The following is a 13,455-nucleotide window of genomic DNA, read 5'->3' as shown; positions in this document are numbered from 1 at the left end:
GTGGACAATCTGAAAAGGAAGTGACAGTTGCGATTAGGAGAGAGAGAGAGAGAGAGAGAGAGAGAGAGAGAGAGAGAGAGAGAGAGAGAGAGAGAGAGAGAGAGAGAGAGAGAGAGAGAGAGAGAGAGAGAGAGAGAGAGAGAGAGGTGACAGTGGATAAACGTCCTCTCCTTCCTCCGCTGAAGATGCTGCTGCAGCCAGTGCAGGTGACAGCAGCTACTGGCCCTCCCCCTCCGTGCTGACGGCCAGGCTGAGGCGCCTCATCACGGCCTCTCAGCGCTTCACCAAGAGCCGGCAGATCATGCAGATCCACCAGAGCCAGACCCAGACGCAGCAGGCCGCGATGCTGTCGGCGCCGCTCTACCCCCTGCCGCCCACCGTCAACGACGTGCTCAACCCCAAGATGGCGGCCAAGATCGAGCGCCAGCAGAGGTGAGAGCGGACGGGCGACCCGGCCCGGGTGTGCTCTGAGTGGCGAGGGAGAGGCGGGACTCTGACGCGGTGCTTCTCCTCAGGTGGACGAGGCGGGAGGAGGCCGACTTCTACCGCGTGGTGTCCACCTTCGGCGTGGTCTTCGACCCCAGCCACAGCCGCTTCGACTGGACCAAGTTCAGGGCCATGGCGCGGCTGCACAAGAAGACCGACGAGAGCCTGCAGAAGTACCTGTGTGCTTTCACCGCCATGTGCCGGCGGGTGTGTCGCCTGCCGCCCAAAGAAGGAGGTGGGAAGCCCGCACGCCCACTCACACCGACGCCTCAGAGACTTCTGGCCGTTGGCCGGATGGGGAAACGCACACGAGGCAACAGTTGCCATGTCAAATTCCATATGAAAGCAATAAGTGCGAGCGAGTAGTTTTCCACTCTGCTGAGACTATAAAAGTTCATGGAGTGATGAAAGAGGAAAACTACGGTGAATGTGTTAGCATTCAGCCAGTTAGCACGCTAATCGCTCAAACATGGTGAAGTCAGCAGGGCTACAACTGACTTATAATTGATGTTAATAATAATAATAATAACAATAACAATAACAATAATAATAATAGATTTTATTATGTTCTGTCCCAACGAAACTTTGCCGGCACGTTAGCATAGCGCGATAGCGATAGCGTCCTCCTCAGTCATTCTATAATGTGCAATGACCTGGTGAAGGACTCAGTATCAGTGAGTACTGAAATGCAAGTACTGCTGTTGGTGCTTCCCAACTTCTTTCCATTGGTTACTTTTGAAAGAGACGAGCAGCTTCACCGTAATGAAAGCAGCAGCCAATGAGGTTCACGATTGGAGTTCAGCAGTGCAGTATTTGAACAGTCCCCCCCCCCCCCACCCTGTCACTACCCCTCCCCCTCCTGCAGACTCGGCGGTGGACCCGTCGCTGAACATCCAGCCAATCACGGAGGAGCGGGCCTCCCGCACGCTGTACCGCGTGGAGCTGCTGCGGCAGGTGAGGGAGCAGGTGCTGCGCCACCCCCTCCTCTACGAGCGCCTGCCGCTCTGCCAGCTCAGCTCCGACCTGCCCGTGTGGTGGGAGGTGGGCGGCCACGACCGCGACCTGCTGGTGGGCGCCGCCAAGCACGGCGTCAGCCGCACCGACTACCACGTGCTGCGCGACCCCGAGCTCAGCTTCATGGCCGCCCAGCGCAACTACAGCCAGACCAGGGCGGCGCAGCAGCAGCAGCAGCTGCAGCAGCAGCAGCCGCAGCAGCAGAGGTCGCGCACGCCCACCCCACTGCTGCCCCCCCAGGCCCAGGCCCAGGTCCCCGGCCCGGAAGACTCCCAGATGGAGTTGGAGCTGGTCCCGAAGGCGGAGCCTCCCTCGGAGGGGGAGGGGTCAGCGGAGAAGGCGGCGGAGCGCTGCTGGAGCCCCGCCCCCCCTGCTGCCGCGGGTGCGGAGGAGCAGAAGGCGGCGGCGGTGTCGGAGGCCCAGGACAGCGAGGGGCAGATGGTGGCGGCCAGGACCAAGCCGCTCACGCCCAACTCCTCGGAGAGGAAGCCCAAGAAGAGCAGCAAGCGAGCACGCAGGCGCCGCCGACGGCCCTCCGCCTCCGACTCGGAGCGCTCCTCCTCCAGCTCCTCCTCCCGCTCCTCCTCCTCCTCCTCGTCTTCGTCCTCCTCGCGCTCCGGCTCCAGCTCCTCCTCCTCCTCGTCGTCCTGCTCCTCGGGCTCCTCGTCCTCGTCCTCCTCCTCCTCGTCCTCCTCCGACGACAGCGAGAGTGAGGGAGAGGAGGGCAAGAAGAAAGGTGGGTGGCCCGAGAGTGTGTGTGTGTGTGTGTGTGTGTGTGTGTGTGTGTGTTACACATATAAATATGTATATAAATAAATGTTACTGTATAATTACACCTCAATTACCTTATTGTCAATTTAAATGGATGCATTTTAAACTGCGTCTCTTGTTCCGGCCGGTGGGAAGTGATGATCAGTGAATGCAAAGAGTTCGGTCTGGTCTTGCAGCGACTCTATTGATCCATGTGTCTGATGCTGCTCCGTCCTCCAGTGGCTGCAGCAGCCAGTGTGAAAGGCTTCGACGAGGACAGCGTGGCGTCGCTGAGCACCACGCAGGACGAGACGCAGGGCGCCGAGAACGGCGTGGCTCACAACTCCTCGCATCCCTTCACCGGGGGAGGAGGAGGTGGAGCAGGAGCAGGAGGAGGTGGCGGCGTCGGTGGAGGAGCGGTAGGGGGAGGTGGAGGAGGAGGAGGAGGAGGAGGAGGAGGGTACATGCTGGCCGCCTCCTACTGGCCGAAGGTGAGGCGGCGCCGCCGGTCCGCTCGCCGATCGTTGCAAACGGCAAAGCACAAACCTTGTCTCGCCGTCGCCCCCTGCAGGACCGCGTCATCATCAACCGTCTGGACAGCATCTGCCAGGCGGTGCTGAAGGGCAAGTGGCCCGGGACGCGGCGGGTGTACGAGCCCGGCGGCGCCGTGGCCTCCTTCTACACCACCAAGCTGCTGGACAACGCCAACAGCCTGAGCGAGGACCCCTCGGCCTCTCCGCAGGGGTCAAAGGTGACCAAGCATGTTGCAGAAAACAAGGAGTTCTCAGTCAAACTCAACGACGTATGTTGATTTCTCCCTACTCCGCCTCCCGCCCCTCCCCCCACCCCACCCCACCCCCCCGCCAGCACCCCCCCCGCTGCTCTGCTTGGCCCGATCGTAGCAGGCCGACCACGTGTTGCTGCCACCTGGTCCAGCATGCGTCTCCTGCCCTCCTCTGGTGTTGATCTGTGGTTCTGGCTGCTTGGCAGGTGGAGACGTTCAGCCAATGGGAACGTGGGATGTGCTTCATTTAAACTGACTTAAACTGACTGATTTTGTCAATCAGCACGGCGCCAAATCACATCTCAAGGCGTCTTAAAGCTCTTTGTGCCGCACCAGCTGAACCTTCCACATGTATTTCTTCTTATTATTATTATTAGTCATTATTTTTGCTTCCGCTCTGCATTTTTCTGGGAGTTTCCTGCCACTTTGGTCTCACACTCACACTCAGCCGCCAGCGGCTGCCTCCTCGGCATGGCTTCCCACCGCAGCCAGAACATCAACAAGGCTTCTCCCCGCTGCCCCACTAGCCGCTACCACCGTGTGTCCAATGTGTCCCAGTGTTACTAACAACACGCAAAGACGTATTTGCATCTACTGTCAGTCATACATTGAGTTTAGTGGAAAACAAGAGTGTTGAAGTGTTACAATCTTGACAAGTGGAAACCTCAGTGGGCTGACAGGAAGTGAGAGGTGTGACGTGGAGAGCAGCTGAGGAGTAGGAGAGATGTTTCCTTCTTAACCGCTTTCCCTTTTCCCTTTTGTCCGTACGTCTCGACGGTGTCTGACCTTTGCTCGTCCGTGTGTGTGTGCAGCAGGAAGGTGGTCTGAAGCTGACCTTCCAGAAACAAGGTCTACCTCTAAAGAGACCCCTGGAGGCAGAGGAGGGGCCCCAGGCTGAGCAGCAGTACCTGGCCCGGCTCCAGGAGCTTCAGAGTGCCTCGGACACGGTGCTGGCCGACATCACCACACCTCAGTGCAGCTTCCACACCGGTGCGTTGGCCCAACACGGATGACGTGGGAACAAACTGTGTTTGAGTGGGAGTGGGGGTGGGGGGGGGGGGTGCACAGTGGCCTCTATAGTGTGACAGAGGAGCTGGAGCAGCAGCAGATGGCTGGAGTGTTTTGGTGACTCATCTCATTGAAAATGATGTGTATTTGAAGGCCCACAGTGTCGAGCTCTGCTCTGAGAACATGGATGCAACGCAGCTGTTTCATTACTTACTGACTATTGATAGAATTTCTTCAAATGTGGTGGGCCACATCAAAAAGCTTAACAGGCCCCGTGTGGCCCCCGGGCCGTAGTTTGCCCACCCCCGCTCCAGGCGGTGGCAAGGTTTTTGCACCGATTTAGGATTTAGCGCGTGCTGCTCCGCCCACCGCGGCCGACGTGCACAGCTGACGGCCGCCTCTGTTGCTGCAGCTCTTCCAGACTACGCCGCTCAGATGCGCTTGAACGGAAGTGCGGATTGCCAGCCGGTGATGAAGAAGCGGAGGGGGAGGAGGAAGAACGTGGAAGGGATGGATCTGCTCTTCATGAACAAAAACAGAGCACCAAGTGTTCCTGATCAGGTGAGCTGCTGACTTCATCCCAGCAGGTGAAGTGGGCATTGATCATGATGGACAGATGGACGGATGGTTGGATGGTTGGATGGTTGGATGGATGGATGGATGGATGGATGGATGGACGGACGGACGGACGGACGGTTGGATGGATGGATGGATGGATGGATGGATGGAAGGGTGGATGGATGGATGGATGGACGGACGGACGGACTGACCCTTCTCCTTCTCTGTCTGTCTCCAGGTGCCTCAAGGCTGGGGTGGGATCGGCCAGGTGGGCGTGGCCACGGGCCCTGCGCCGCCCTACGGCCAGGCTCCCGGTGGTCCGGCTCCCTCGGACACTGACAGCAGGGTGCCCGTCATCAACCTCAAAGACGGCACCCGGCTGGCGGGCGACGACGCCCCCCGGAGGAAGGATTTGGAACAGTGGCTGATGGAGCATCCTGGCTTCGTGGCAGACACAGGGGCCTTCATCCCTGTGAGTGCACTGGTAGAACCTGACTCTGTTCAACTGGCCAATGAATAGAATCTGTTGTGTGAAAGCATCAACACAGCAATGCAAGTCAGTTAAGGGCGCCACAGCAGCAGTATGAAGCGCTGCCTGGAGGCACCGCCCCTCACTCAGGGTGTTGGAAATGCTCTTGGAACGCAGGTGGCGCTGTTCAGCTCTGTTGTGGTAAAATTAGCTTGAAGGTTTGGAAACGGAATTTTAATAAGCTAGAATAGAATAGCAAATATAAAATATATTGTATAGTTGTTTAACCTGAGTGCTGTTTATAGCTTGTTGACAGTGTCAGTCAAGGGACATTCTTCTTGCACCGCAGACTTTATGCCTTTGGCCTGACTACTATTAGCACAGTTGTACCCAAGCACATACACAAGTTTGACCACTTGATGAGCAGTTCCATCAGCATTGAGAAAAAAAGACTACATAGTGAGAGAGTACGGTCAGCGCCGTGCCTTCTCTGGCTCAGTGTCTCCTAGCGCTCAGTGTGAAGAGGCCTGGTGTGAGCAGAACTGTGGTTGTGTGGTGTCCAGGGGGTGAACAAGATGCAGATGCAGTTCCACTTCCACGACGGGCGGCCCAAGCAGAAGCGGCACCGCTGCAGGAACCCCAACAAGATCGACGTCAACAGCCTGACGGGAGAGGAGAGGGTTCAGATCATCAACAGGAGGAACGCACGCAAGGTGGGCGGAGCCTTCGCTCCTCCCCTCAAGAACCTGTGCCGCTTCCTTCAGGAGAACCCAGAGTACGGAGTCCCGCCTGAGTGGGCCGACGTTGTCAAGCAGTCGGTGAGTCCCCAGAGTGACACAACGCCGTCATTTAGTGTCAGACGCAAACCAGTGGTGAACTGGGGCTGCACCGTCAATGGTTAATAAAAACGGTAACGATGAAGTTGAAAAAAAAAAAAAAAAAATCACAATCTCGATTCATACTTGTGACAGTTTTGTATATACAGGTACTACCGGAAATATTAGAACATCAAGTCAAAGTTGTTTTATTTTGGTAATTTAACATCAAAGATGAAAGCAACAACATTCTATTGAGCCATTCCACGCAAAGTGACATCTCAAGCAGTTCCTTGTTGTAACTTTGCTGATTAAGATTTTCAGCGTATTAAAAGCACAAAGCCACAAACTCAGAACATGAGAATACTGTGAAAAGCTTCAGTGTTGTAGCTTCAAGGAGTCCAAAGAATCCAAAAGCCCTGCAGAAGGCTCCTGAGCCTTTACCAAGTCTGTCTGGGGTTGTTGGCTCACAAGAGTTCTCACATGGAGATTCTAATGTTCTGGCCAGTACTGTACATGTACTTGTTGCATAGAGAGAGAGTTTTGACTGTGTGTGTGTGTGTGTGTGTGTGTGTTCTTGCAGGGCTTCCTGCCGGAGAGCATGTTCGACCGCATCCTGACGGGCCCCATCGTTCCCGAGGAGGTGAGCCGTCGAGGGCGTCGACCCAAGAACCCTCTGGCCAAGGCGGCGGCGGCCGCCTCGGCAGCGGCGGCAGCCACGCCAGTGGCGGCCGCCTCGGCCCTGGGCCTGAACCCCATGTTGGCCAACGGGCTGCTGTCTGGGATGGATCTGAGCAGCCTGCAGGCCTTCCAGCAGAACCTGCAGTCGCTGCAGTCGCTGCAGCTCACCAGCGGCCTGATGGGCCTGCAGCAGCAGGCCGACAGCCTGGCCGCCATGTTTCCCATGATGCTGTCCGGCGTGGCCGGCCTGCCCAACCTGCTGGGGGTGGGCGGGCTGCTGGGCCAGGAGGGCGGGGGGGCGTCGGAGGAGGCGCCGGGGGCGGAGGCGCCCGCCACCGCGGCCCCTTCCGCTCACACCGCCGCCGCTGCCGCAGGGGAAAGGACAGAGGGCGCCGACGAGTCCCCTCCTCCTCCCTCCTCCTGCGCCTCCTCCTCTTCCTCCACCACCTCCGCCACAGCGCCACCAAGTGCTTCGGCTGCGTCCAGCCAACAACTGTCCATCAACCCCTTGTTACTGTCCAGTGTTCTCTACCCAGGGATGCTTCTCACTGCAGGCCTTAACCTCCCAGCGGCTGCGGCTGCGCAGCTGCAGAGCCCCGACGGCGACCCCCCCACCCTCTCCACCCCCACCGCCCTCGCCCACTCGCCACCGCAGCAGAGGGAGGGGCTGCCCGGGGCAGTCAAGGAGGAGGAGGAGGAGGAGCAGCAGGAGGTGCTGGAGCAGCACAGGCTGGACCAGGAGAACAACGCCGAGTGCTCAGAACAAAGAGGAGGCGGCGGCGGAGCGGAAGGTTCTGGAAAAGCAGCCGAGTCGTCGTCCTCCTCCTCGGGGAGCTCCTCCTCTTCCTCCTCCTCCTCCTCCTCCTCCTCGGGCGGCGACGACGACGAGAACGACCAAGACGACGACGATTCGGACTCGAGTGACGAGGACTGAACACAATTCATTATAAATTTATTTATGTATTGCTCAGAAATGTAAAACATATATTCACATATATATATGGATTTCTTTTTTTTCCAGCACTTGCGTTGCAATTTCTTTACGTGTAAATACGAGAACTAACTCAAATATTGTGAAATTAAGATTTCAAAAACCAGAAAAAAAAAAAAAAAACGACCAAAAAAAAGGAGGAAGTGACTTTAAAGAAAAAAAAAGCAACTGAAATGAGATTTCAGTCTTTGTTCACCAGGTACAGTCTTGTTTAGAGACATTTTGCATGTCAGACTTAAGTAGATTTCTGGACTCTGTGAAATTTGTACCGCGCAATGATGTACTATTGCAACGGAGAAGAAGAAGAAGAAGAAGAAGAAGAAGAAGAAGAAGAAAGAAAGAAAAGGCATTATTGTAATTATGTCAGGATTTAATTTTATTAAAAAGTGAAACTACATCAACACGCTCGCCGAGCTCTACTATTAATATATTGGAAAGGTCGGGAGGGAAAAAAAAACGATTGTTTTGGGGGGAAAACGACACTTGACAAACACTTTAGTCTCCTCTCAAGACCTCTAGTCAGTACTCTTACAGGTTTGTTGACACTTAACGCTTTGCGGATCATACGTCGGATATGTCAGCAATAACTTGGGCAGCTAATGAATGTCACTGAAGCTGTAGATTTCCTGTCTGCCGTGTTCCGCAGCAGCAGCTGCAGCTGCAGCTGAGTCTCCACATCCTCTGCAGCTCCGTGGTCACCTGGCTTTGATTCAGGGGGATGGGGGTGGGGGGGGGCGGAGGGGTCTGTGATTTATAGTAACATGTTTAACCACCCCCTCCCCCTCCCCCTCCACCCAGCACACACACTTGCTTCAGTCTTTGAGTGGGTCTGCTGAGCTTTGTTATTTTCCTCCCTCTGTCTTGCTGGTGTCAGAAGTCCTGCTTTCCTTTGACACCTTTGGAACGTCACGACGACTTGCACAACTGTTGATCGTCACTCGAGTGTCAGTGTTTGAAAAAAAAAAAAAAAAAACTGTGCCAAAAAAAAGGACAACACACACACACACACACACACACACATGCACATCGCTGCCCCCTGGAGGTCCGGACGAGCTCCTGCGGCGTCTGTGTGAAGGGAAAGTTGAGGTTCTTGCAGACGTGGAGAACTGGGTGTTTTACCTCAGCTGTGCTCCCTGTGTTGGCTTCACTGTGCAGACCTACCAGGGCTGCTGTGTCTTCTCACCACCCACCTGCTGACTCTCCCACCGTCTCTGTCCTCTGCGGTCAGAGGCCGGCCGTCGTTCTCCTCCTCCTCCTCCTCCTCCTCCTCCGCCGAGAGCTTCCACTGTGTCGGCTTCTAGCGCCTGGCTCTCGCTGTCTCTACTGCTTCCAAGACTTCTCTGGCCTGAATGTCGTCTTAAAGACGGACTGATCGCTGTCGTGCAGCACGGGACACAGCCGCTGTCTCCACGTCCTTCAAAGTCCTGTTCAGATGTCGCGTGGCGACCAAAGTCTCCCAGACACTTTGGCACAAGCACAAAAACAGTCCACGTCTTTGCGAAGATTGTAGTGGTGGTGGTGGTGGTGGTGGTGGACTGGAGTGCGGTGGCTTGATGCGGCTGGACTCGGACAGCTGCAGCTGGGCTCCTCCTGTCCAGCTGAGCCGCAGATGTTCAGCTCCATGTAGAAGTGCTCTTATCCTGTCCGGCCGTCGCTCTGCCGCTCTGCCGCTCACGCTGTCCTGCTCTTCGTCCAACACACTCGTGCACTAACTTCCCGTCATCGCCGTGCACCGCCGCCCTGACACACACACACACACACACACACACACACACACACACACACACACACACCAACACTGGAGTTCATTCCAGCCCAAAGTTCCTTCTGTGTTCTTACTAAACACACAACAGCGCTCATTAAACTGTAGTTCCACAATGGACTGTTAGCTGTGTCTCAGACTGATTCCTGGGTGAGGTTTGGAGGGGGGGGGGGGTTTGGTGGGGGGGGGGTTTATCTCCAGTCTGTCCAGTATTGCTGTAGCATTGTTCTGAAGTGGCAGAACCACCAGCAGGCCGCCGCAGTCTGACTGCGTGGCTCCGCTCTGGTTCCCTGTTCTCTGCCTCCTCCACCGCCTCCAGCCTGGGTTCTGCTTGCAATGCAACTTATTATTATTTCTAACAACAGTATTTTTCTATGTCTGAGCAATGAACTTCAAGTCGCCACTGTCATTTTCTATAGCCACACCTCTGCTCTCTTTAACTACTTCTAGTGCCCTTATACAAACACCCAGCCATCGCCTCTTCTGCTCTACATGCTTCATCTGAATGACTGAGACTTCCCCATTGGCCCCTGCAGCCCTGCGCTGCTGGATGACAGACTGTGCTCGGCCTCTCCTTCCTTCCTTCCTCCCTCCATCCCTTCCTCCCTCCCTTCCTTCTTTCCTTCCTTCCTTCCCTCCCTCCCTTCCTCCCTCCATCCCTTCCTCCCTCCCTTCCTTCTTTCCTTCCTTCCTTCCCTCCCTCCCTTCCTCCCTTCCTCCCTCCCTTCCTTCCTTCCTTCCTTCCTTCCTTCCTTCCTCCCTCCATCCCTTCCTTCCTTCCTTCCTTCCTTCCTCCCTCCATCCCTTCTTTCCTTCCTTCCTTCCCTCCCTCCCTTCCTTCCTTCCTTCCTTCCTTCCTCCGGACATGAATCGGGGGCGTTCAGAACATGTTGCTTTCTTTTCACCTCTTTCTCCTTCTCATGTGTGTCTCATTGATGTCTGGATGTTGTACAAGGAGCCGCACGGCGCTGCTTCTTCACCGCCCAGCAGTGTGGGTTTGCTCTTCAACACAGTCACACGTGGTAACAGAAAAAGAGAGAGAGAAAAAATGACCAATATGCAAGAGGAATGACAAAACACTACTGCTGTACAGGGAGGGTTTGCTTTAGGTTTCCTCTGTGTGATCACTGAGATGACAGAACTTCACATTGTTGGCTCTGTGTTTTTCTTTCAAACATGGTAATATCCTAAATGTCATCCGTTCTGGTCAGTTTTGGTCTTTGTTCTCATTGGACAGTTGTAATATTTGCAAGTTGTGGTCTGTGTAACCGAAATAATTCTTTATGTAGTGCAGGACAACGCATCTTAAAAGTACTTTGTAATTTATTGTTTTACTTTCTATGAAGTTCTATAGAGGAAATTGAGGTTTAATTATTTTTATTAAACATATTCTTCTGACTATCAGTCAGTTTGACTTTGCCTGTTGCTTTGTGGAACACACACACACACACACACACACACACACACACACACACACACACACACACACACAGTGAGTCCCTCTGAATATCGTATCCTTGGTGCTCTTTCCTGTGTCACTGACCTGCTGATGGTTGACAGCTGGTGATTGGTTGAACATGATGACAGCTGTAGGGGTCAAGGGTCAGTCGTGGCAGATGCTGCTCTGCAAGGACGTGCAGTGCGCCAGGTAATTGACTTGTTCAGCATGATTACGATTTTTTTTTAATGGCCAAACCATGTGAAAGTGATGCAGCAGACCCAGGCTGAGGCCGGTCAGTCGGCTCCTTGCCTCCATGCCTTCACCTCACACCACTAGTAGTCACTCCCTGAAGGGGCTCAGAATTAGAACCTGGAGATGTTCACTAGTCTGCTTCTAGTCTTGAGTCTTTCTTGAGTGAGCTCGCTGACACCAAACTCTGCACGCTGACAGAACAATACTCACAATTCCTCATTGTACCACCACGAAGATTCATTGAACGCAGTTGTACTTGTTTAGTCCTCCACTCCTGCTCAGAATGTTCCTCTGCTGTGGTCCTAGAGCAACCATGATGGTCAGACCTCAGGTGAGGAGGAGAGCCAGTGGCCATCTGATGCTCAGCACTGCAGCTACGGCTTGTGTTGGTTGTTCAGTGTGGAAAAAAAATAAGTTGACGCTGACAGACTGTCCTGGGGAGCCATCACTGAGTTTTACCGCCCTCCCGTGGCCACAGCTGGAACTGCTACATTTTCTTCAGCCGGGAGTCGCTGAACAGGCTATCTATCTATCTATCTATCTGTCTATCTGTCTATCTATCTATCTATCTGTCTGTCTGTCTGTCTGTCTGTCTGTCTGGGGTTTTATTGACATTTGTGAGTCAAATTTCTCCATTTCTCATCAAAATCAGATTGGATGGATATGAAATCCTCCTCATAAAGCAGTAAAGTCAGCAGCCGTTGCATTGTTTGATTGCTGCCACCTCTCATGAGATGTGATCTCGCCCCTCTTTGGCTCCAGGGTCGGGTTTTGCGAGGCGCTTACAAGTTCCAGGCCGTCATCACCACGTTTGAGATGATCCTGGGAGGATGCCCTGAACTTAACGCCATCGAGTGGCGTTGCGTCATCATCGACGAGGCCCACCGCCTCAAAAACAAGAACTGCAAGCTGCTGGAGGGCTTCAAGCTCATGAACCTGGTACGTGCACCGCAGGGACAGGCGGCGTTGCTTTTGCTTGTCACTTTTGATCGCTAACTCCATAATTGTCCTGCTTCTCTCAGGAACACAAGGTCCTGCTGACGGGGACTCCTCTGCAGAACACAGTGGAGGAGCTCTTCAGCTTGCTGCACTTCCTGGAGCCGGCACGCTTCCCCTCAGAAAACACCTTCATGCAGGAGTTTGGAGACCTCAAAACTGAGGAGCAGGTGAGTCTGCATGTGCAGTGGTGGGGAAAAAAATGCCTCATGCATTTGTGGTGTGCCGTATTGTCCCTTTGACTGTGTTGGCTGATTGTTTTACCTGCTTGAAAAAAATCTGTCTGTCTGTAGAATATTTTTTTAAGAGATCAAAAAATAAAAATAGAAATATACAAATTTCTTCAAGTTCGGTTTGAGGGCTTGGATTGAAAACCTTGCCCATGCCTGTACGAAATCAATAGTATACAAAGCAAAGCTCCTAGCATGGCAGCAGCATTACCTCACACACACACACACACACATGACTTTCCTATGCATGTGGCCATTCAGAACTGCTGCGGTCGTGTATGAGAGGATAACTTCCCTGTGATTGACACACAATCCCTGCTGTTTGTCAGTAACCATGTCAGCACGCTGCCCAGTTAATATGGCACCCAGTGCAAGGAGGGTAATTATTAAAAACCTGCGCGGGCAAGAAGACAAAAGCCTTGTAAAGTAAAACCAACATCCAGGAGAACAAAGTGAACAGGAAGTCCAACGGTTTCCATGGAGAGCCAACGCACCACAGAGCAGCGCAGGTTGACTGGTTGCCACTGACGTGTTTCACACACCTGAGAACCTTCTAGAACCGCCAGCGTCGGCTGAACAGGGACTTTGTTCTGCTCCAGTGATGGGATGCAACAGCAGCCGGGGGGCCACAGTGGTGGACCCCTCCCAGCAGCCGGAGGACCGGCCCAAGACGGCGGCCTCCAGCCAGGAGACCGCCGAGCAGGAAGCTGAAGGAGCTGCAGACCAGGGCCAGGAGGAGAACGCTGAGAGCTGATTGGAGGAATCTTCAGGTAAGACCACTGCTCCTGTAACTGACGCCTCAAACGTGTTAGGTACCAGATTGAGGTACACGTCCAGATTCTTGACCTCCACAATCCAGTTCAATAAACTTCTACAGATTAAGGGAAAAAATATCTCAGCATCTACAGAAAAGCCCTGTGTAATATATATTGATTTTAGCCCTTTGTTTACAGCAACGTCCAGCAAAAATGCACAGTTTGGACTGTGTGTGACTGACTCTGTCTGTCTGTCTGTCTGTCTGTCTGTCTGTCCTGGCTGAAGGAGGAGGTGGAGGAGGAAGGAACCTTCAGCACTGACCAGAGGGCAACTGTCCACCGATGGAGCCTGCTGAACACACACACACACACACACACACACACACACACACACACACACACACACACACACACACACACACGCGGCCAAATCGCATGTGTTTGTTTGTCTTTGTGATAAAAT

At 54.0% G+C, this 13,455-nt stretch overlaps 2 protein-coding genes across 7 annotated transcripts in view; both read left to right on the top strand.

Moving 5' to 3' along the window:
* The window catches only part of LOC142880099 (chromodomain-helicase-DNA-binding protein 9-like), a 71,983-nt gene extending 61,261 nt beyond the window's left edge, over nucleotides 1-10,722 (top strand). For 3 of the 6 annotated variants that reach the window (XM_076013754.1, XM_076013759.1, XM_076013758.1), the window contains 10 exons: nucleotides 186-432; nucleotides 516-721; nucleotides 1,352-2,236; nucleotides 2,491-2,741; nucleotides 2,822-3,052; nucleotides 3,847-4,024; nucleotides 4,455-4,603; nucleotides 4,839-5,072; nucleotides 5,633-5,887; nucleotides 6,468-10,722. In XM_076013754.1, the coding sequence (XP_075869869.1) occupies nucleotides 186-432; nucleotides 516-721; nucleotides 1,352-2,236; nucleotides 2,491-2,741; nucleotides 2,822-3,052; nucleotides 3,847-4,024; nucleotides 4,455-4,603; nucleotides 4,839-5,072; nucleotides 5,633-5,887; nucleotides 6,468-7,499 (3,668 nt within the window). In that variant the 3' untranslated portion in view covers nucleotides 7,500-10,722. The remainder of the gene's footprint in view (nucleotides 1-185; nucleotides 433-515; nucleotides 722-1,351; nucleotides 2,237-2,490; nucleotides 2,742-2,821; nucleotides 3,053-3,846; nucleotides 4,025-4,454; nucleotides 4,604-4,838; nucleotides 5,073-5,632; nucleotides 5,888-6,467) is intronic. The other 3 variants (XM_076013757.1, XM_076013756.1, XM_076013755.1) reach the window with 3 other exon arrangements.
* Nucleotides 10,723-11,709: 987 nt separating this feature from the next.
* LOC142880105 (chromodomain-helicase-DNA-binding protein 9-like) lies at nucleotides 11,710-12,991 on the top strand. The gene is made up of 3 exons (XM_076013774.1): nucleotides 11,710-11,950; nucleotides 12,034-12,229; nucleotides 12,837-12,991. The coding sequence occupies exons 1-3, from the start codon at nucleotides 11,741-11,743 to the stop codon at nucleotides 12,989-12,991; spliced, it is 561 nt and encodes a 186-aa protein (XP_075869889.1). The 5' UTR covers nucleotides 11,710-11,740.
* Nucleotides 12,992-13,455: the final 464 nt, after the last annotated feature.

Source organism: Nelusetta ayraudi, unplaced genomic scaffold (genome assembly GCF_046127955.1).
Source record: "Nelusetta ayraudi isolate G7.1 ecotype Tasmania unplaced genomic scaffold, CSIRO-AGI_Nayr_v1 ptg000157l, whole genome shotgun sequence".
NCBI lineage: Eukaryota > Metazoa > Chordata > Actinopteri > Tetraodontiformes > Monacanthidae > Nelusetta > Nelusetta ayraudi.
This window is presented reverse-complemented; position numbering and strand designations above follow the sequence as displayed.

Excerpts from the sequence above, each read along its gene's own strand:
- LOC142880105 (XM_076013774.1), top strand. The coding sequence starts at position 11,741 with ATGAGATGTGATCTCGCCCCTCTTTGGCTCCAGGGTCGGGTTTTGCGA. Across the intron at positions 11,951-12,033 it reads GCTTCAAGCTCATGAACCTG|GAACACAAGGTCCTGCTGAC; the intron begins GTACGTGCACCG and ends TGCTTCTCTCAG. Across the intron at positions 12,230-12,836 it reads ATGCCTCATGCATTTGTGGT|TGATGGGATGCAACAGCAGC; the intron begins GTGCCGTATTGT and ends GTTCTGCTCCAG.